This window comes from Aphidius gifuensis, linkage group LG4 (assembly GCF_014905175.1).
Source record: "Aphidius gifuensis isolate YNYX2018 linkage group LG4, ASM1490517v1, whole genome shotgun sequence".
Classification (NCBI taxonomy): Eukaryota; Metazoa; Arthropoda; class Insecta; order Hymenoptera; family Braconidae; genus Aphidius; species Aphidius gifuensis.
This window is the reverse complement of record NC_057791.1, coordinates 4,315,792-4,340,754: the sequence shown is the minus strand read 5'-3', so window position 1 is coordinate 4,340,754 and position 24,963 is coordinate 4,315,792. Positions and strand designations below refer to the sequence as shown.

General features: G+C 24.0%; 1 protein-coding gene across 2 annotated transcripts in view; it reads right to left on the bottom strand.

Moving 5' to 3' along the window:
- The window catches only part of LOC122854640 (netrin-3-like), a 74,374-nt gene that overhangs the window by 31,986 nt on the left and 17,425 nt on the right, over positions 1 to 24,963 (bottom strand). For both annotated transcript variants that reach the window (XM_044155475.1, XM_044155477.1), the window contains exon 2: positions 5,987 to 6,175. In XM_044155475.1, the coding sequence (XP_044011410.1) occupies positions 5,987 to 6,175 (189 nt within the window). The remainder of the gene's footprint in view (positions 1 to 5,986; positions 6,176 to 24,963) is intronic.

The following is a 24,963-nucleotide window of genomic DNA, read 5'->3' as shown; positions in this document are numbered from 1 at the left end:
CAAAAAATAAAATACATACAAGTGTAATAGTAAAAAAAATAAAAACTGGATGAAGGCAAAGTATGATACATGTTAGTTATACAGAGCAACGGGAGATCGATAGATATCTCTTGGTTAACATGCGTTTGAAGCGACTAAAGTACTTGCAAGTGGTCACATGTACATAAACAAAAATAAAAAAAAATTTGTTTAGTCTGATATAATGATGGCGTCTCGAGAGTTAATAAGACAGCTTGACATCTCACACACAAATATACAAATATAAATATTTAAATATTATTTTTAAACATGTGAATTATTATTATTGAGTTTATAATTCATCAATCAACGCAATGATATTTTAACAACAAAATTAAATAATATTAATTTATTTTATTATTATAATTTTCATGCTAAGCTTTTACTAATGTTATTTTATATTTTTATTATTGTTGCAGATTACTTGAATTTTACTGTGACAAGAATTTCCATCATCCACTATACAATAATGGTGAGTTTAGCAATTTTTTTTTGATATATTTTATTTTAATTTTCGATAAATAAATTTTTTTTATATCGTTTAAAGTATTTTTTATCAAGCTTTCATATCGTTTGAACTGGATTTTTTATTGGGTGTCTGAGTTAATTAATTTTTTATTCTGTTATAAAAAATTGCGAGATCCGCTTTTGATTGGATCATTCTTTTGTATCATTTCAAGTATATTCAGTCAAATTTCCAAGTAATTTGAACATAGTAAAATAACTTTGTCACCGGGTTAATTAATTTCTTTTGCAATATAAAAAATGATACCGATAGCTTTTTAATTTGACCCAACTCTTTTTTTTTGTACAAAGTTTTATCTGTCAAATTTTCTAGTTGTTGATTTTTGACGTTAAACTCTGAGATTGATGATCAAAAGTAGACATTAATTTTCACTCGACTATATATATTTTTTTAGTATAAATTATAATAATAATTTAAAAATAATATTGATAAATTATTTAAGATATTTTAAATAAAGATAAGAAGAAAAAAAAAAATAATACAAAAAATATAAATGGTAATTTGTAATCGATAAGTAAATGATGGCATGTACAGTGAGGTAGCGTGTAATGAAAGGTAGAAATCGGTTGTATCTTAAATGAGATCGATCAACCGGTGTGGCACCTTATATCTTGTAAATGTTAAAAAACGATATACCCAAAGTCAAGATAACATATATAAACTGGTTAAAAGTTGCGTTGTATGTTAGCCATTTCGATTACATTAATGCCCATCAATTCAATCTTTCTACTATTTATATATCTAACATACACCTCAATACCAATACACACATATTTATAATAAACCTGAACATACTAATATCATGTTTCATTTTCCACATTGCATATACTTTTTTAAATTAATTAATTTATTTTTATAAATATTTTTTTTATTATTTTTCATCAAACTCATCTTGAATATTATTATTATTATTTTTTTAATTTTAATATAAAACGTATATTAATTAAGTCGCTTGAATTAATTCAAACCAGCAAGTGACTTTATTAATTAATTTAAATAACGATTTATAAATATATAAATTTAATTTTTTTATTATGGTGAATAAATTTTTTTTTATAATTATTTAATTTAAAACTTTTAATTTATAATTAATTATTAATTTAAAATAAAATAATGGTACTCGATTTTTTATGGTTTATTTTGAGCATGATATATTTGATTGAAGATAAATTTGATAAGGGTTTATTGTCTGTATATTGCGGTGGGTGACTCTTCAATTTTCTACATGATGCACCATACTCAAGTTTCTCTCTTTGTAAATGCATATTGTACGTGAATACGATGATTGGAAGTATCGATTTTTATAAAATACTGGTTATATTATTTTCTTTTTTATCTCTATACAACATTTGAGTATAAATAAAAATAACAATTGACGTTTTATTCTTGTCTAGTGAAAGATTTTTTTTTTTTTTGTTTTTTTTTTACTCATTGTGATTGGCTCTTTAATTACACTAGCAATTACAAAAAAAAAGGGAGATAGATATATATTTCAAATAAAGCGTTAAATTCAAAATAAAGAGCTTTTTTTTTTCATTTTAAATAATCAATAAACATTTAAACTAAATCAGTGGCTCATAATTTTTAAAACTCGTTTTTTAGTTTTGTTTATGTTTATTTTTTTTTTAGCCAACTCACAAGTTGTTATTTATTGATTATTATTATTATGGTTTTTTTTTGTGGTATAATTAAGCTTTGTATATATAATATTGAATTATGTGTTTAGACGTGTGTGCATATGTGTTTAATGCAAATTCAGCTGTTCTCTGAAACAACGCCACGGGTGTCAATAAAGAAGAGTAACACTAACACGTGAATATATAATAATAATAAAATAAAAAAGTCAAAAATTTTACAAGAAAGGTTATAATTATTTATATTTATAAATTCAATTAATCACTGCTTGTTGGTCCAGACAAAATATTAATTAATATGTGCATATTGGATTATTAATAGAGTCATGAAAACTTATTATAAAATTATTGTTGCGAATAATCTCTGAAACTATTTATCCAATTATCCTGTAGTTTTTTTTATTTTAAACGATTACTATTCACTATTCAGAGCAAATGTTGGTTCACTTCCAATTTCGTGCGAGTCAATAAGTTCGAGTTATTAATTTTTATAAATAATCAACAAGAAAATGAATTTTTAGAATTTTCTCAATTATATTTTTTTGATAATCTTCAAGTCAAGATGTTCAATGTATTTTATAACCATATCAGACTGGGCCACTCAACCCGGAAAATCAGCTATAGAAAGATTATTATTATTTATTATTATAAATATACACTGCTCGTTAGTCCAGACAAAATATATATAAATTAATGTTCATATTACAAAATAGCTGATGCTAGAGATATTACGAAAGTTATGAAAATTTATTATTATTAGTATATACATATATATATATAAATCTCTTGTGAGTTGTGAATAGTGGAAATTCATGGAAAACATATCGCTTTGTACCAAGAGCTTTGTAATCTTCTTATGATGGATTTTGAGTGGTCTCCATTGTCCTTTATACATTTAAAGCTTTAAATTCATGAAAATGAAATTCTAATTCGTGTAATCTGGCTAATTGATAATAACACAACCAATCTATAAATCAATTTTTTATATCAAAATTATTCAATAATCATTGTTTAATTAAATAAAGAATTATTCAAACTTTTATATTGATTTAGTATTTTTTTTTTAATTTAAAATATTTTGCTTGATTTAGTTTTAATTAATTGGTAAAGTAATAATTTATGCTTTTTTATTTTTTTTTGTTTATATTTTATTTTGATAAATAAAGTTGACACTCAATATGTTGTAAAAAAATGTTGGATCAAGAATAACCTGAGGGGGGGTCTTGAGTAAAAACCATTTGAATCACCAGGTGGGAATAAATTAAAAAACTAAAAAGAAAAAAAAATCTACACGAGGTATTCTGTCCTCACTGGTAACTAGATATCAGACTTCTTCACGGGTCTACCAGTTTTTTATTTTTATCTTTTTTTTTTTATTTAAAAACCCTTTATTATTATTATCATCATTTTGGCTCCTTGTTTCGCCCACATTCACGTCGATAAAGACACGCCTCGTTGATTCTTTATCGCAAATACATACCATTCAAGAAAAATATATTGAATTTATAAAAAATTTATAAAAAAATAAATATATATTATATACTTGAGTCATTATATACATACCTCTATATCTGATTGCAAATTCAAAATGTGTTAAAACGTTAACTGTTGAATTTATAGAAATTGTTTTTGTTTTTTATTTTTAATAAATTGCTAAAAATATATTGAGTAATAAATTTTAGGTAATTTTGTGATAAAACAGAGCGTTGATAAGACTGGTTATTAAAAAAATATTTAAAAAAATTCTCATGAATATATTTTAATATTAATGAAATAATAATAAATTTATTTTAAGCTCAATTTTTATATAAAAATTATATTTAATTTAATTAATTTTTAATTTATTAATAATTTTAATTATTTAAATTTTTGTTTATTAATTAAAAAATAATATTCCATTTAATTTTCAATAAATTTCTTACTCAATTGATAATTTTTTTCTTTACAATAATTTTTAAATAAAAAGAAAAAAAAAAACTAAAAGTCATAAAAGTTTATTTTAGCTGTAATCATCAAAAATAAATTGTGACCTGAAAAAAGCTAATAGTGCTGATCTCATGAAGCTAAAAAGTAATAGTATTTATTTTGAGGGGGTTTCAAATAGTCTCTTGACAATATACAAGTGTTAAGTAATGAATATGCTAACGTGCTCAAAAGCCAGTAAGATTTGAGTCTTTGTACTTGATGTATCGAGTTCAAGTACTTAACTATTATAAAAAAGTAACCTTTTAACCCATTGTCCCTCGACAGACACCAAGAATTTTTAGCTTCGGTTTCATTTCAATTGTCGCTCAATATTTTTTTTTTAATAAAACTTTTTTCTCTTTATTTTTTATTTTTTTTTTTTCTGTCTTTATGTATTTTTCTTTTATATAAAAGAACAGTACATGACTGAGAAGATGAATAAAAAAATAATAAAACTAGTTGAGGGTGGATAAGAGAAGGGATGAAAAAAAATTAAAAGAGAAAAAAAAAGTAGTGATAGTGACCGGATTCTGTTTGAGAAGTAACCCTTGCCTGAGGCTTATACAGCGGGGCAAGAAAGGGCGCAAAAAAAAAAAAAACAAGGGTGGAGGGGTTAAAGTAAACTACGAAGAACGAAAATGCGGAAGCCAAAAGAGTTGAACGAAGAGTGTTTTTTTTTTCTTTTTTGAAACAGTATCGTTCATCGTATGTGTATATATATACGGTCACGCGTGCTGGACAAACAGGGGTAGTTTCTAATATAACTCTGGTGCAAACCCTGAGGACCCTATAACCCACAACTTCACTATGTATTTTACAAAACGTGACTGATGTTTATATACGTATTTCAAGTTAAATGATGCATAAATATAGTGTACTTTGTTATAAATTGTTTATGAAAAATTCACATGAGCATAAATAGACAAATAACAAAAATATCATAAATATTTAAATAGAAAATTATATAAAAAAATAAAAATAATATTACAAAATACACCTGTGAACTCGGATAATTTAAAATCACTGTGTTTTAAAATTTTTTTTTAAATATTTTTCTAATATTTACAATTATTTTTTCTTCATACCAAGAAGAAAAAGAAATTCTTTATTTGCATATTCAAAACATCATCAGCTTTGTTTGTCATTAAAAGAAAAAAAAAAATAGAAATTATCTATTTAATTATTCAGAAAATGATGTAATTTGGCTCTTATCTCGGTTTTCAATGTTCAAATAATTTTCAAAAAAAAAAAAAAAAGATAAAAGCTAAACGATCCAAGTTAACGACAATGGAATGCACCAATGGGTTGACAATTTCCTTGTCATTAACAGCTAAAAGGCAAAGCTAAAAGCACTATCTACATGAACGTTGATTTTACTTGTAAATGACAATATTGATATACCTATATACAATATAATATCAAGCTATGAATGAAGATATTCAAAATAGTGTCTCTACAAGATATACTAATTCAAAAAGTTTTCGAATAACAAAATACATACCAAATAATAATTGTTACAATAATTATTATTATTATATTGTAAATAATAAAATAATAATAATAATAAAACAATAATATGAATCCAATTGTCTGTTGAAATATAACATATTTAAATTGTTGTGGTTTTGTTATTGTGGTTATTTATTATACTATGTATTTTGTGGTATGATTTGAAAACCTTGAAATGTAAATTTGTGTATAGGTATATATATATTTCTCTTGTCTTGTGGTCATGACGTTTATGTAGTTATGTTAGTTGTGTATATATATAAAATTTAAACATTACTGATGATGTGTATATGTATATATATAATATAATATAATAGTAAAACTGGTTACTCACGTTTACAAGCCTTGCGGTGGCTGATCGGTTTTGTTGGATCTCTGTAGTAGCCTTCACGGCAATAATGACAATGTCTTCCAGCTGTAAAATGACGACATTGAAGGCATACACCTCCACTTACACGTCCAGACAATTTGTATAGTTCAACATTAAAACGACATTTTCGGGCGTGAGAATTGCAATTGCAAGCTGTAAAAAGAAAAAAAAATATATATTAATAAAAACTGCAATTTTAAAGTGTTAATAAAAATTAATATATACAATAAATTATTTTTATTTATTTAAAATTATCTTGATAAAGACATTTATAAATAAAAAATCAATTTTTATATTCAGTATTTATATAGGTATATATATTTTTTTGTATTAATGTTAAATTTATTCTTGGTATATATAATGAGGAAAATAATTTTTTTTTTTTATTGAGCTTAAAAATAATATATAACGATGAAAAAAAAAAAAAAAGTCAAGTTATAATTCTAGTGTAAATATTTTATTTATTTATTTATTTTTATTTCTATGATAATTTATTATCACAAGAGTTTTTCAAGATATAAATTTAATATTTCAATGAAATATATATATATTTTTTTTTTGTATATTTTATAAATGAAGTATGAATGTTAATAAAAAAAAATATATATTTAAATCGATTTGAATTTATGGGTAGAAAAGGTGTATCAATGACACAATGTTACTGTAGAGTGACAAAAGAGGTCGCACAAAGTTGCGGTGGTATTTCTTTTCAACTTGAAATGAATTGAATTCATTTCATATAAAGTGAGGGGTTGCTGCTCCTCCCTTGAGTATCATCGTGTCGACATTTTTTTTATTTTATTCATCATGCCTCTTCTCGTTTTCTTTTCTGCACATCGAAAACGATGAAACGTGAAAGCCAAACGGGCCACTCTACTGTCTGGTTTTTATTTTTTTCATTCGCTCCTTTTTTTACAAGTGTCCCTCGACTGTCGACCTACCTACCTACAGTGTAATCGAAAAAATAAAAAAAAAAAAAAAAAGAAATCATGTGGTTGTAGAAGCCTGTATGTCAGAACAGGTAGTAGAAATAAAAATTAATTTTATTCCTTGATTTTTTATAAAAAAATTTGTGTTTGTTTTATTAACTTGCATAATTGATGCAATTTTTTAGAGGTGGTTGTCATGTTTTAATAAAGATAATTGGCTGTTTGCTCGTGTTTAATAATTCGTGGTTATATATTTTTTATAAAAAACGATTTAAAAAATTTAAAAAGTAAATAAATTATAAAAATTAAATTTTTATAGTGATGATATAGATTGAGAAATAAAGTAAATAAAGATATCTCAATCAAGATTGTCTGGTAAGTGCATCTTGATCATCGATTATTTATAAAGTTAGAAAGAATATCGTTGGATAAATATCGCTTCCTGTTATTAGTCAATAAGCCGCGCACGCTTGCCAGAGTTTATTCATGATCATCTTGAAGCATGATAACTATTTTTGTCAGAAACGATTCGCGTCATTCACGATGACGGATGGCCGAACGCTGGCTATTTTTCATCACTTTTCAGGTTTTAATATTTCATTTTTTTTTTTTTTTTATTCTCAGCATTCCATCCCGTCTGCTGTCTCTCCTCCCCGTCGAGTTATAATATTTTTTTTTTCATTTTTATTTTGTTGCTATACATAGGCATTTATAAATTTTTTTAAAATTTATTTTTGATATTGATTTAGCTTTTTTGGCCTTCGGGTGATACACCCCCCATGAAAAATATTTGGTAAGCAGCTTATTTTTTTTTTGGCTTGGGTTATCGCTTACAAAGCGACGATCTGTTTCTTCGTGATAGCAAAACGAAAAAAAAAATGAAATGTAAAAAAGTTATATCACCTATGTCGTTTTGTCTAACGAGCTGACAGGGTATCCGCAATTGTGATAGTCTCGAAGGAGTATACGATCATTTGATCGGATGTTCCCGTTGGGAAAATCGAAACCCGATGGTATACGTGAAAGACGACAACGACAACCGGAAAAAATAAAAACCACTGGAGAGACAGTTTTTTTTTTTTTATTATTCTCAAAGTGTGATACATTTGTTGGAAATTTTTCAATTTTTTTTGCTTTATGTGGGAGTGTGAAAAAATTTTCTAGAGAGATAACAAGTTTGGCAAAATAATATTGAACTTTTTAGTTTTTATTTTGATGGTGGTTTGGAAAGATTGTTGGTTGGTTGGTGGCATATGGCTTTTGTGAATGAATTTAACTATGTATTTTTGGGAGCATTTTATTCATAAAAGAAATAATTAACTTTCTACACTAAAAAGTTTTAAATTTATATTCATTTGAAAGATTTTATAGCATTTAAAACTAAGTAAATTAATTTAATTTTAAATTTTGATTACTATAAAATCCACATGATAAATATAAAAATTAACATTTGATTAATAAATTTAGTTTTTCCTTTTTTTTTAAGTAGAAAAAAGTTGTTTTTGTCAGACAAATTAAATTAAGAGTTTTAATTAATTATTGCTATTATAAAATCACTGAAAAAAAATTGTAGATTTATATTTATCAAGAAAATTTGAGTATTTAAAATTGAGAATAAAATTTATTTGACTAATTTTATTATTTAGAAATTGAAAAAAAAATTATTAATATTTTAAAATTGAACAAATAAATATCCCGAGATGAAAAAATCAAGTATTTGAATAGTATTATATTGAATTATATCCGGCGATGTTTATGAGGTATTGTGAGAATACTTATGAGTATTTTCGATATTTTTGTGGTATTATGAAAGAAGTAAATGAAGAGCTCGAATATCGGTTCTCGGATACAATTATCCCTGACAGGTATTTTAAATGTTTGAGTATTGTAAAGTCTTTGAAAAGTATTCTGATACTCAGTTTTACTTAGAAAAATTCGATATCATAGCACCGTATTATATAATAAACTCAATTATTTTTGAATTAAATAATTTATTTATGAATTAATTAATAATTATTTAATAATTTTTTCTATCCTTATATTAACATTTCCAATTTATTCTAGTAATCATGCTGGGGACACCACATCTTTTCCTTACGTACATTTGCCAATAGCGATTTAACTATAATTAATTATGGCAAATGTTGATTAGGAAAGGATGTATAGTCAAATAAATCGAGTCGTAATCTAAAATAACGATAGTGAATCTTTTTTTTAATTTTTTAAATAAATTATATTTGTAAATTTTATTAACTTGTATATTGTCAAATTTTATTAACTTGTAAAAATGGTCTCGCGGTAGAGTGTAGGTTTAGTAATTAGGAAAACGTAGCATCAAACTCGGGTAGGAATTTATGTAAAAAAATATATATGTAAAACAAACTCTTGTTGGAATTTTTTTTTTTCAAATAATCAGCAGGTATTTTAACCGGATACAATTGTATTTTCGAGTATCCCAAGCAAGTATTTCAACCAGATACAATTGTATTTCAAATACTCGTCAAACATAATTATCCTGCTAAAAATACTTTTCAATCGGTATTCGAAAAGTACTTTTAATGGCGCTCAGAAACACAATTTCAAGTATCAAACACAATTGTGTTTCGTCAAAATACCTCAATTTTTTCATCTCGGGATATGAAATATTTATTTGTTAAATTTTATTATCTAAAATTCAATTTCATCTTAGAATAATATTTTTTTACGTAATTTACTATTCTCTTTAAATATATCAACAAAAAAAAATTGTTTAAAAACAAATTTTCATGTAAAAGAAAAAAATATTACTAGACTTTTCTTTTTTTCGATTATTTTTTACTTTAAAATACTCCACTTTTTTTTCATTTCATTTGCTAATTTTTAAATAACATTATTATTATTTTCATCTATTTTTTTTTTTTTTTAAAGTCAGACATTTTATAGCAACATTTCTATTGCTGCGACACTTTTATATATACAAAATTCTTGACTTTGTATAAGGCTCGTTTACCCTCTGAAACGACAGTTCTTTCTCCCGTTTAAAAAAAAAAAAAAATATTAAAAAAACTGGTGATCTTGAGGGATGGAAAAACCATGACATTAACAAGGAAAAAAAATTTTATCTCTCAAGCACACCAAACACTTTATATACTCAACTACATTCAAATATTATGTACACTTTAACTTTTTCATTACTCGAAATTTTCTTTCATATACAATAATTATTTTACTTTAAAATAAACAAATAAAACTCCAAGCAAAAAAGATAAATATAAATTCTTTACATAGCAATATAAAATTATCAAAATTATTTTAAACACCATGTCACTGAATTCACAGGTGGCCAATAAATAACAAATTAAAAATAAGAAAAAAAAATAACCAATGAACTGAATTTTTATATTGAAATACGATACGCTTGTTGAATAATAATTAATTAAAACCATTACTTGTACAATATTTTGTTGTTGACCAAACTGTATGTGTGTATGAAAATTAAAAAAAAAAATCAGTATATTAATAAACCAAAAAATGCAAAATAAGTACAACGTTTCATTAAAAAATTACGATAAAATTAAGTAAAGAAAATTATTATACAAGAAACGTATTATTTCAAATTAATAGAGATGATAATTTTCTAAAATTCTTTGTAAAATATACATAAAAAATAATAAAAGACACCTGACAAAATTACTCTATCGTGTAATTTAAAATTTAATTCGTTAATTAGTAACATGTTAGTGCATGAAATATCTTTACCACACGTTTACTTTGATCGTTTTGGATAATAGTATGGTTTGTAGAATTCTGTCTTCTATATTATTAACATACTTTATTTATTCATTACACACTTCATGTATACCCTTTCTCAAATAGAATTTATATATTTTTCATTTCATCAGAAAATTATTCTATTGGTATATTGAATTATTTTATAAAGTTTTTCTTCACATTGATATTCAATGAAAAATCATAGAAATAAATTTAAATATAAATATATTTATTTGTTGGGTATAGGTATATATTGTATATTTTATTACTATCGTTTTATATATTTTACAAGTGAGTCTAGTAACTGACCTCAGTCTTTATCTATCATGTTGATTATTAATGCTTTTTCATCGGTGTGTACATGTGGGCACCTTGGAGGGCTTTTATTCAACGGAAGTTGTGGAAGACGTAGGTGGTTGCAAGTAACTTGAGTAAAGAATAATAATAAAAAAAAAAAAAAACTATATTTACTTTTTATAGTAGTTTGTATGCTGAACACCTGTGTCTGTCTATATACAATTTATATACATAAACCAAAGTTTAACTATAGTCTTTTATACACCAGGTGGTGAAGGTGAAATGATTTTCTAGAAATCTTGTGATCCCACTTATTTTTGATTTTATACAGTTGTTAGATTACTTTAATGCAAGTTTATATTTTTTTTTTTTCTTTTTTTATATAATTATAAAAAAAAAAATTAAATTGAAAAAAATAATATTAATGTATGTTTAATTTACTTAAAAATCAATTTAACATTTTTTACAATAGACACAAAATGTGCAAAATTAAACTTGATATTTTGTGAAAAATATTGGGCACAAAAATTCATTTTGGAAAGTTCTATAAATAAATAATATTGACTAATGATATAGATTAAAAAAAAAATGATATAATAAATCATGATAACGTTAATTATCATCGTCTGTTTTTTTGTATTTAAAAATTTTTTATTTAGTTAAAAATATATTAACATTGGCGATTGAAATTATAAACTAAAACTGCAGTTTTACAGGGTTTGATAGTTGTCGTTGTAGTTGAAGGCTTTGGCCAAATATTATCTCTGCAGTATTGAAGCTTCTAAAATATTTTCAACAAATTGTTTTTTCAAGTCTTGATACACTTATTTAAAAAACTATATTTATGTATATATATTTATTATTTTTTTTTTTACCTGACAATCGTCAGCAGTTTTTTCATTTTCACAAAAGATTTCTTGATTTGTACAGATCGGAGTGACCATTGGAGTTACTGCGATACATTTAATGATTACACTAAACAATAATACTAAAAATAATTTATTCTTCATTTTTAAAAACTTTTTTTTTTAAAGTTTTTTTTAATATTTTTGATGATATTTGATTGTCTAAGAAGCGATTTGATACTGGCTTTTGTTGGACTTAGCAGCTCTTTAAATATACGAGATTGCCCTGAATAATATTTTTATTTGTATCAATATTTTTTTCAATCGGTATTCCCAACATCATAACAATCACGCATTGTATATCTTTACCCTCGTGGTTCTGTTCAATGTCCATTTTATAAAAAAATATATTTAAAAACTCATTAAAAATTTTTCTTCATCACTTAATTGTTATTTTTTTCGGAAATATATAATCATTAAAATCGGCTGTTGCCTCATTATAAAAAAACCAACGAAAAAAAACAACAACACGATAAAAAAAAAATATAGATCAAAAATATCAACCGATAATATTTTTACAATAAATTATTATATTTCAATTAAATTTTTTCATCTATTGTCTCTACAGCTAAAAAAAATTACATGTAAAAAAACAATCATAATAATTTACATTATTCAATTAATAAATTAATAATATATATCAATTAACCATCAAAATTAAATTACAGTAAATATATAATTTTCATTATTTTAAATATTTAAATAATAAAATATTATTTTTAAAATATATAGGTTATCGATTAATTTATTTTTTTTAATTTTCTTTGATATTTACAATCTGAACAATATTTTAAATCATATTACACTAATAAAAAAAAAAAACTTCATAATAATACCATTGAATAGAAAATAAAAAAAAAAAAGTATAAAAAAAAAATAACTTTTTAGCTTTTGCTTTACAGTCTAATGACACGTAGTAGTCAATATACAAAGGAAGCTAACAAAATATAATAAAAAAAAAAAACAAAAAAATGAATCAAAAAACATTATTGAATAAACGCCTTTGAATTCTACCCTATCATCTCTCTACCTTGTTCCACGAAGGCACACATAAAATTGATCCATCATGTCGTATACAGGCATGTTTCATAGGCACTCGTGTATCCACGTTGTGTACCAAATCATATATATATATGTATTATATAAGGCTTCTATTGTCGAGTGGCACGTACAGGTCGCAAGTCTACAGGCACTTCAACTCTTGCAACCTTAAACGGATTACGCGACATATCTTCTGTTGAAAAGGTTGAGTGTGCAAAAGATATACGTAATATATATATGACATCGTGACTATATTGAGATACACAAAGGCAAAGGGCAAACTTAACTCAATATACTTGCCTGTTTTAGATAATTCAAGTGCATATCATTAATCAACATATATGTATGTGTCTCTGTGTGTTGATGGAAAATGCAAAATAGAGTACAAGTACTTTTAACAAATTTTATATATATATATTAAATTAATAATTATTATTTTATCAATATGAATATATTGATTTTAAGCTTTTAAAATATTAACATTGAATATTTAATTTTTTTTTTTAATTTTCAACCTAATTAATTCATCAGATTAATTATTATTTAAAATTATAAAAATATAATTTAATCTACAATTTAATTTTGTAGAATTTTATAAAACTGCGAGGTTTTTTTTTTTTTTTCTTTGCTGAATGAATTTTTTAGTCAACGTATTGGTGATGTATTTTGACGAGGGAAAAGATAAAAAAAAAATAAAATAAATTCTTAGCAGCAATTTAGCAAATAATAAAGGACAGAAATTTTTTTGATTTATCGAGTTGAAAATCGATGGGTTAGTGTATGGCACACGATGGTATGGGATCATCACCGTAAGGTACAATTAACCCCCGAGGTCACCCATCACGCAAACCAAACCACTTTGCTTCTATACAAAAGACCAAAGGTGTTGATCGAGAAATCATCCATCATATCACTGAATATAAATATATACACTTTTTTTTTTTTATTTCACATTCTTTTCTTTTGCATTCTTTTTCGTTCATTTTCAAATTTATTTATTCATTTTTTTTTTCATCTCTCAAAATTATAAGATGAACAAAAAAATATTATTCTTATTATTGTTGTTTTATTAAAAAAAAAAAAATAATACTTTTGTGTGTCATCCACACACGTTGAGAATAGCATTTATGAGATGACAGAGTAAAATGGTGTCACACAGTGAAACACGCGTTAAATTTGAAAGCGTAAAATCGTGTTAGAAGCTTATGGGATTACGTAAATTAAAATCAGTACGCTACCAACGTTGTTCTAGAGAAATACCATATATACCACAGTGTGGTTAAAGGGTAAGACCATGTAACGTGCTCCCTCATGTCATGCAGTCGTCAAAATCAATGACCTGCCAAAGCCATAAAATATATATATATATATATATATTTTTTTTTTATTGTTATCTTATTGGGGTGATTTGTTGAATAATTTTCTTTTTGCAAAAATATATGTGTATTTTGTTATTTCAAATAATACAATTTTTTTCTTTAATTATTGTTGCAGATGATCTTGAATTTTCATCAACAACTTCTATTCAGTGAGGGTGAGTTTAGATATTTCTTTTTATATATTGTACTTTTTGCTAAATTTTCCGGTCATTAAAAATTGTGTTTATGTGGTTTTTATATATATTTTCAGCACATGTATTAATCCCTTGAATGTACAAATTTATATATAGATATATCGTTTTGTTTAATTTTTAAAATTACTCTTTTTATCCTAAAAACAAAAGATTAAAAATTCGTTATTAATAATTCGGCGTACTTTGTATATATACAAAGAGAATTATTTTAAATAATTTACTAGTCAGCAGTATAATTTAAAAATTTGCAAATCCATTTGTTTTTTAATAAAATATTTGATCAGTTACCATATTTTACATCATATATTTTAACGTCAAAATAGCAAAAAAAAAAAAAAAAACTATGTAAAACGTAGAGAACATAAAAAAAAAACGTTTTTTTATTCTTTCTAAAAATTGAACTGAGCAGATGATTGATTGCATTACTCCCACCGGGTTTGTATGTGCTTGAAAACTCTATTTACCAAAATTCAAATTAACGCAAAAACGGTTTGTCGGCTGGCATCATATTCGACTAATCAACATGCACGTTGCTTTTCTCTCATCCCTGTATTTTTCAATTTTTTATATATTGTTTTTTTAAATTATCGTTAACTCTTCAAAAAAAATAGCGCACAATGAAAAATTTTATAGGGTATATTTGTTTAGTATTTATAATGTAAAAATAAATTTGTTTGGCTTGATTTTGTATTTAGAAATATTAGAATTAAGTAAATGACTAATATTGTGAAATAAAATTGAAATTTAAGTACACTAAAGTTTGAAAAATATAAATATGAAAAAAAAAAACAAGAGAAACTTGATATTTATTTGTTCATTTTTAGAGTTTATAAAATATTTAATACTCAAATTAGCCAAATAAATTTTATTCCCAATTTTAAATACTTAAATTTGCAAGATGGATATAAATCTACAATTTTTTTAAAATGATTTTATATAATAGTAATAATTAATAAAAACCCTTCATTAAATTTGTCTGACGAAAACAATTTTTTTCTACTTAAAAAAAGGAAAATACAAATTTTTATTTTTATTTTTATCATGTAAATTTTATATTATATAAAATTGAAAATTAAATTAAATTTTCATCTAGACATTTGAAAAAAAATATTAATTAATAAAACTTTACAAACTCATAATATACTACCAATATATAATTTTGAATTTCTTGTTAATTTTCATAACCGTTATACTTGATGTAAAATTCAAATGATGCTCTGAATTGTATACATACAAGTACATGAAAATTGCTTGCTTTTGAAAATATATGTATACTGCGATGTTTATTATATATTATTTTTATATATATACATCATTTTATATATATATATCTTCTTGTCATGTGTATTTTAATGATAAAACTAACCTCAACCTAAATTTGCATCAACTCTGTATGTAAAATTTTAAAATTCATCTATATAGTAGTTATTAATCATAGTCATTTTATGATACGTCGTCAAGCATCCGTTGGTACAACATTAACTATACTACTAGCTCGTTATGATCATATCAAAAATGTCTTACAATTTTCTAGACTCACAAATTGGCAAAAGAGATAGATATAAAACTATATACAAGTGAAATATATAAATATAATATATCTCTATATAAATTTTTATGATTATTTACTAGTGAACATCCGGAAAGGATTATATTTGGGAAAGCGTAAATTTACGATCCGATAAATTATTGGCTATATATATATAGTTGTCCATTTAGCAATCGGCCTGCATGCAATTGTACATATAGACTAGACAGCACACATGGAATAGTTAACGAGGCGTTAGCATCACACGTTGAAACTCTCTCTCCCTCTATTGTTTAACAGTATATATATATATATATTTGATAACGAGCTTTAAAAATAACCATTCGTTGATATTCATTTTATATCTTTAATTACTCAAAGCAATTCAAATTATTTTGTTTTTATTTATTTTCATTTTTTTTTTTCATTCAATTATTGAGGTTTAATCTATTTTTTTTTTTTTCTATTTGTTTTATCATAAAAAAAATTTGTTCAATCATTAATTTATAAATTAAATTGAACTGATAAATAAAAAATTGAATACTTTTTTTTTTTATTCATAAAAAAATTTATTAAAAGCTTTTTTTTTTATTTTTGAAATGATTTGGGGCGAAAAAAAAAATGTATGTTTATTGAAGATAACGAAAATAATAATATGGATAATTTGAATTTTAATGAGATTTATTAATCACAAATAATTTGTCGGTTTGATATTATCAAAAATGGGCATAATGCCAGGTAGAAAAAAAATTAAAAAAAATATATTACATTTGACCGGATGCATAATTTTGTGCATTTTGTCATTTTGTCATTTTTTGTTGTTTAAAGATATACAAAAATTGGCTCGTGTTCATAATTTCCTGTGGTGCTTCTGGTACAAAATTTAAGAAAGTTTAGATTCATCTTTAGCATCTGTATATATAGATATATTTCAAATAAAAATAAAAAAAATTAGGTAACGACCGCCAGGCGTGTACACATAAATAATCACCAGGGGCCTTTTTCCAATTATTAACTGACACCCAAACCGACCTAAACCTATATGTTTGGCATCATTCAGATATATTTTTTAAAATTAAGAAATAAAATAGTTTATGATGATGATGAAAAATACATCTTTAAAATAAATAGCCAAATAAAAAATTCAAAAAATATTTATTACTTTTTCAAAAAAGAAAAAAAATCAACTTTTATATTGTTATGAAAATTTTATTATTTTTTATAAATAATAAGGTTAAATTAGTGTTACATTGTTTATAATTAATATAAATGTTTTAAGATAAATCATATATTATATTTTTTTTTTAAATAACTAATGAGAAATGTAATCTTTTATTTTTTGAATACTTGAAAAAACCCTTGAGGTGTTAATTTGATATATTTGAATGAATTTGAATGACCGCGAGAAATCTTGATACACATGTGTGTATATAATTTTGATGTCGAACAAAAAAAAAAAAAAAAAAAAAACACTATACTGTCACATTAACTATTTTATAAATAGACATAATAAACAAATTTTTAGTCAAATTTTATGAGCTCAAATAATTACATCTTTGTTCGTTTATTTAGCATTGTAATTTAAGAAAGATATTTTTTTTTTCTTTAAAAGTTTGTTGTATGTTATATTGAAGACAAAACAAGCGTATTAAATAAAAAAAAAAAAAGCAAAGAGAGGCCGATGATGAGGTAAAGGTAATGAGAAAGATGAAGGTAGATTGTTGTAACAACACACATCTTGTTCGTCCCACCGGCTGAGTTTTAATGAGACTTAAAGTCTGTAAGTTAATGTCGAATAAATCATTTTTATGCAGTAGTATTTAAAATAAATAAAACTTGGTAGAAAATATAATTTCATCATCGAAATAATAAATAAATTAATATTTGCTTTTAAAAAAAAAAAAAAAAATGATAATTTTTTAAAAACTAAATTATAATATTATTTAGTGTTTATTAAAATAAATTTTTTTAAATAATTATTTTACAACAAAATTATCAATTTATATTTATTACTCCCTTGCTATTATTCATAAAAAAAAATGGTGAAAATATTAATAAAACCCAAAGGGATGATGATAAGCAGTAAAAATGAAAAAAAAAAAAATTCAAACTTGCGTATGTATATGAGTATATAGCTATAAAAAATAAAGGTCACGTCATAAAACCGCAATAGGATAAAGTTTAAATCCCCCATGTGTCTAATAATAATAATGAAAAAAAAAAAAAAAAGAAATGGGTCGAATGTGCCACCGCATATTATTATAAACTGCTCTGTACAATCTCGCTATTTTAAACCCCCCGAATGTATAAAGAGAAAGAAAGAAAAAAAAGAAATAAAATTATTTTTATATAATTTATGATATAGAAATATGTGAGGGTGTAAATGTATATTAACTCTCTTGCTAATTGTTCAACAGAATGATCGATGTATGACATTATTTGGCCACGTAAAATGTCCATTTAACCCGGTTGTAATTGGATTTTACTGAATACCCTTTAAATTTTCAATATATAATATATATTGATAACCCTCAATGATAAATCCGGCACGCTTACATACACATTTTCATAAACACCCACGTATTAATATTAATACGCAAATATATATAATAATTCTAGTGCCGAGTTATCGCTTTCATTAAAACTTAACAATGAAACCAATTTGTGATCATGTCGTTGTCGTCGTGGGAGTCCAATGACACTCACATTATTCATTGACGTGAGACATTATTTTCTTAAATTAAATATTTAAAAAATTATCTTTCTTTGAAAATTATAATTATTCATCATTAAAACGATACAAGTATCAATGAATTTTTAATTTATTAAATCTCAAATTGACAAGTATTAATTATTTTTTTTTTTTTCTTCAAATTAAATATACACGCATATTTAATTAAACTCTAATGAAATTTTAATCAATTATTAAATTTGAAAAGAAATATTTTTTTTTTTTAGGGTTGTTAAAAGTTATTCGAATAGTTTGTTGATTATATTTTGTAATTTTAAAAATATATGTACAAGTTATTTTATGACTAAGACACCAGTAAATGTACAATGTTTTTATGAAAAAATATTGTATACAAATAGAGAATATACATTGTAGCTTAATATATTAGACTAGTAAGAGTAATATATACATTTAACACTTGGTATCAACTTTGTTAGACCACAAGACACTTACTGGCATGACATTGGTTATACTATTATTATGATAAATAAATACTAAAACCATTTTCCACTCTGTTATTTCAATGCGGGTGTGTGTAACCAACTATATAGTGACACTAACCCGGATAATAAATATCCCTTCATTTTACTGAGGGACTTGGAGTAAAAAGAGAGACTCATCTTTCTCACGAGACTGCTCATAAAATAGCCACTGTTTGCTTCATCATAAAATTTGTTCAGATACCGGAAATATATATAAACAACAATAGGATGTCTTTACATGAAAAATAAAAATATTATTTATTTTTTTTTTCATCATTTTAAATTGATTTTCTGATGTGTGATTGATTTATTTTATATTTTTATATTTATGGTAAATAGCTCTTTGTATTTATTTTAATATTCCATGTATTGAATGATTATTTATATATATTTTTTTTTTAAATAATTACTTTTCAAATAAAGAAAATTAAACTTTAAAAATTATTATTATAAAACTTTTATACATAGATATATTTTTTTTTTGTTTTATAAGAAACTAGTTGACGAATTGCTTCTTTAAACTTCCAAGTATCTATTTAAAAAAAAAATAAAATAGTATGTATAGATAGTTGATCGTAAAAGTTTAAGAAAAAACTTTTTTACTTGAAACTTTAACGCGTACACGCTTCTTAAATTTGCCTGTGGGCTTTACGATTCCAGACATTTTCGTATATATGTGTCTACAAGTCGTGTGACAAAATTAGTGGTACTCGAATAATGGAAAGTATAAAAAAAAAAAAAACAAGTAAAAAGAACAAAAAAAGTTTTGAAAAAAAAATAGAAAAAGGGTTTAGACTTGAGATTTTAGTAGTGTATTTCTTGTGAGTGCAAATTTATCCCCAGGGTGTACTTGGATTTGTCTCAAGAAAATTCAAGGTAAATATGTTTGAGTTCTAGGGTCCATGGGAGTCAAAAAAAAAAAACCCTCAATCTTCAACTCTAAAACGAAAATATAAAAAACAAATAGAAACGCGATGAAATAAAAAAATTAAGTGTCATAAACAAACTTGTCATAACAAAAAAAAAAAAAGATTAAAAGAAAAAATAATTTAAATGCTTGTCATAAATTAAAAAAATTTTTAAAATATAATATCTTACTAATTAATCGCCAGATTTAATGTTCATGATAAGAATGACAAATTGATCATTTAATCGTTTGATATTCATCCGGTTTGTCGTAAAAATTCTTGTAAAAAAGTTTTCACTTCTGTAGACCGCCCATATATGAATACAGTTGTCGTTTTTTTTTTGGTAAAAAAATTATCTTTATTTATTTCAATTTTTAACTAAACATATTTGATAACAGAGGTAAACCTGTCTGCAAGAATTTTAAACCAGCATGAGAAACCGAAAAAACGATAAATAAATTAAAAAGTTTATATGATAGAAAAAAAAAAATATATTTATTTATAAAAAACGAAAATCAGTTTAGCAAAATTTTGGTTTTATGATGGTTTATTATTTTTTTTTTTTATGAATATATGGATAAAGTGTAATGAGTATTATTTTGTGAAAGAAATAGTAGAGTGTATTTACGAGAGTTGGTAATTTCTTTTTAGTAATTTTCACCAGACGATAAATACTTATATATACTACCCTTTTGCAGATAAACAACTGGCATCGGTAAATTTATGTTGGCACAAATGAGATAGACTATACATAGCTTACTAACAGATATAAAAAAAAAAAAAAGAATACACTGTCTGTCTTTGAAAAAAATTATCCTTAAATCCAATTTTGTTTTGTTTGTTTTATTTTTTTAATATTATTTTTTCTTATACTTTTTTAAAGCTCTTTCGTACTTTAATTTTTTTATTATTATTTCAAATCGTTTTATTTGATCAAACAAAGTTGGATATCTTGAAGGGTAAATATACCATGAATGAATTGAAGTGAGTACAAATATTTGTTGATCACTGAAAAGCACTGTAAAAAAAAAAAAAAGCTCGATATAATAATAAGTACTCTATCTGATATGAATAACCCCAAAAAAGTAAATTTTAAAATTCAAAAAAAAAAAAAAAACAAATTTTCTTTCTAATATATATTTTCATCTAAATATCTGTGCAAGTATATTATTTTTAATTATTTTATATTGTAATTATAATGTAATTTTTTGAATATAAATAATTCAAAAGTTTATATTTATTTATCTATGCAATTGTACATTTGAAATTCACATTGGCCATCAACCTGCTCAAGAGTATGTACTTGAGTTTAAGATACTCAGAGGGTACATTTAAAAAAAAAAAAAAAAAAAATATAAAAAATGAATAAAAGATAAATACAGAATATTTCAAAATTGAATTCAATATTAAATTGGTGTATATATATTTTCGGTAAATCTTATAAAATATTTATTGTTATTTTATTTTTTTTGGTCAATGGTCAATGGCAATTTATCAATGGTTATTAATGTCATAGTATAACCATGAAATATTGCGAAACAAGAAAATTAAAATAATGCTAGTAAATAAACTACTATAAAAAAATAAAAGATCAATGTATCAAGCTTGATATTTCCTTGAAAAATATGAAGCATGATATAAATCGATGCACCTATTTTGCATTCTCAGCATTTTAAAATTCTTTTTTACTTCTATCACCCTGTTTTTTTTATTTATTTTTGTCTATCACCCTCTTCTTCTTTTGCTCCTTCAACCTTTGACGGTTAGACGTGCCATTTTGCAACACAAGCATTTGCTTATATTTATATATACCAAAGGCTCAAAGCCGGAACTGAAGGGACGAATGAAAAAAAAAAATAAATATATATTGCCAAACATCTCTCGTTCTTCAATCAAAAATATAAAATTATAATAAAGGTACTTTGAGTGACGTGGATTAAATTTAATACTCAAAATTCAATGAAATCGATGGGTATTATTATTTGCTCATTTATACAAATTTGCTATTATGTATTTATCAATACACTGAAAAAAATAATTCAGCCAACTGAATAATAAAATTAATCAATTTATTTATCAACTGAAAATTTACGTTATTTCTAAATTTAATTCAAAAAAAAAAATAGGGATATTATTAAAATAGTACATAGCAATATCAATAAACATTAAAAATTATGTTCACGCTGTTTAAGCTATAATAATAATAATTAACAATTATCACAAATTGTAATTCAAGTTATTTCTTGATAATTTTAACGAACTATATAAGAAAGTATCAAACGTTTTACACTCGGCAATGAACAAAAATAAATAAATAAAAAACAAAATTAAGAAGAAAAAAATAAAAATAAATAAAAAAAAAAACATGTTCTTCACAGGATGTGGCCTCGTTAACGTATATACAACACTTTCCATCTGCGAAAGAATTAATAGTACGTCGCGGCATGGAAGTTCGCGAACACATTCCCCGACGAAGATCTGTTTGCAAGCGATCGTAAATTCATTGATATATTTACTGTGTAAACAGACGGTCATCACGCGTCGTATAATACCATTTATATATATATTTTTTTTTTTTTAACAAATGCATTTTCAAACAAATTTATACTTGTAGCTTAATTTTTTTTTTTTTTGTTTCAAATATAATATTAATTTTTTTTTACATTCATTGTACAAGTTTTATATACGTCAACAACATATCATAATAACCTACTATATTACAGTGAATGCATAATTTTATAATTTTTTTTTTTTTTTTCCCAGTTTTTTCATATACAGCTTAATAAAATATCAAACGTACCACTCAGACATTTTGTTTGCTTTTGACTGTACACATACCAAGTGCCTTGTGATATAAACGTTTTTTTAATTTCATTCATGCTCACTTGAAAGGAAAAACATAAAAAAAAATTAAAAAAAAAAAATACAAATGTAAAATATTCGCTTCAATTTTAATCCCATTGAATCATGAAATTTATGATTTTTTTTTTATTTCAAGCTTTTCAAATTCCTATTGGTATTTTATGCAAAAAAAATTTTCAAAACATGCAATTTATAAAATTAAGTTTTAAATTATTTTCATAGAATTTTATAAATATTTTTATTAAATAATTTTGTTTTAATAGAAATAAAAGATTTTTATTTTTTCTTGTAAATTGATTAAGCTTATATAAATATTTCTATTAAATAATCATGCTTCTATAGGATAAAAAAAAAAATTTGATAGATATATTAAGTTCAAAATAAAACGGTAAATATAATATTTAAAAAAAAAAAAAAAATTCTTTTATTCCCTTGACAATTGACAGAAATATAAAATACTCGAGTAAGTGTATAAATAAAGATCATTCATTTGATTCGTTTCAATCGTTTTACTTTTTTTTTTGTTTAATTTTTTTTTTTTTTTTGATTTTTTCTTGAATCAATCTAGCAGATACCTGTGATCAGAAAGAAGGGATCAATCGTGCCGTTTTGTGCCATTGTTATTGCACGAATAACAGGGCTTAATTCTCCCTGTTTCTTTCTTTTTTTTTTTTCCTCATACTCCTCTCATCGCTCCCTTCAATAAACGTCCAGTATATATATGTGTATGTTATGTCGACCAGAAAATTGCGGCTTATTTTTGCCCCAGTCATGTACACTTCGACACGGTTTTGACGACCATCGCAAATCACTAAATTGTTTTCTCATCTTGCCCCTCTTCTTACCCTCCCTCTTTTTCAAACACATAAATCCCACTTATTTTATTTTTTTATTTATTTCTCCCCTGTAATAACAATATATATCAACTAATTTGTTTCTTTTTTTTTTTTTTTTCATTGATTTTATTGTAATTTAAAAATACTATATATTTCAATTTTCTATTATTATTTTTTTTCATTGTTATTTATTTTATTTTATGAAAAAAAAAAAAAAAAAAAAATGTTCTAATATAAATATGAGATTAATCAAGCGTACATAAGTAGCGACACGAAAGACTTAATGAATCGTTAATTCGTTCCGGTATTTAGATGCGCCAAAAGAGATCAAATATCATGATAGACATCAAAAAAAAAAAAATTAAATTTGCGAAGGAAAAAATGTATAGAGAAGGTGTGGTGTTTCTTATTTCCTGCTCGATATTGTTTTAAGGCAATACAAGTTTTTAAAAGTTATGCAATGAGCATTGTCATTTTTTTTATTTTATTTTTTATATTCTTTGCAAATCTGTTTTCTCTTTTATTTTTATTTCAAATGCACTAAAAGATATCACCATGAAAAATAATGTCAGTTTTCCAATATCTATTTTTTACTGGTAGACAGATAACCTCTTTTTATTTTTGTATGTATCGATATCAACGTTTTAACTTTTTGAATTTTTTTTTGGTAATACTATTATTCTTCAATCATTGTCAGGTAGATTTACCATTTGGAAGTTTATACATCTTTTTTTCTTCAATGCCAAAAATTCTTTTGCCATTCTGGATCAATCAAAATTTATATATCAAAAAATTACAAGATGAGTTTTCATTTATTTTTTTTTTTGTATATAATACTGTCAATTTTGTATCAGTTAAATCAGTGGTCTATTGTTGACTGTATGACATTGTTATTCAAACAATTTGTAATACATGTTATTTACTATTTCGTCATTTATAAATTGTTGATGATGGGATCGTCGATTCAAGTAGGCGGGACTCAAACGTCGTGATGAAGACTCACCCATCATCATCATCATCGGGTCAATCGATTTATCGAGATGGATCAATGGTATGACTACGATAAATTCATCTTGAAAGAAAAAAAAAAGTAACTAAT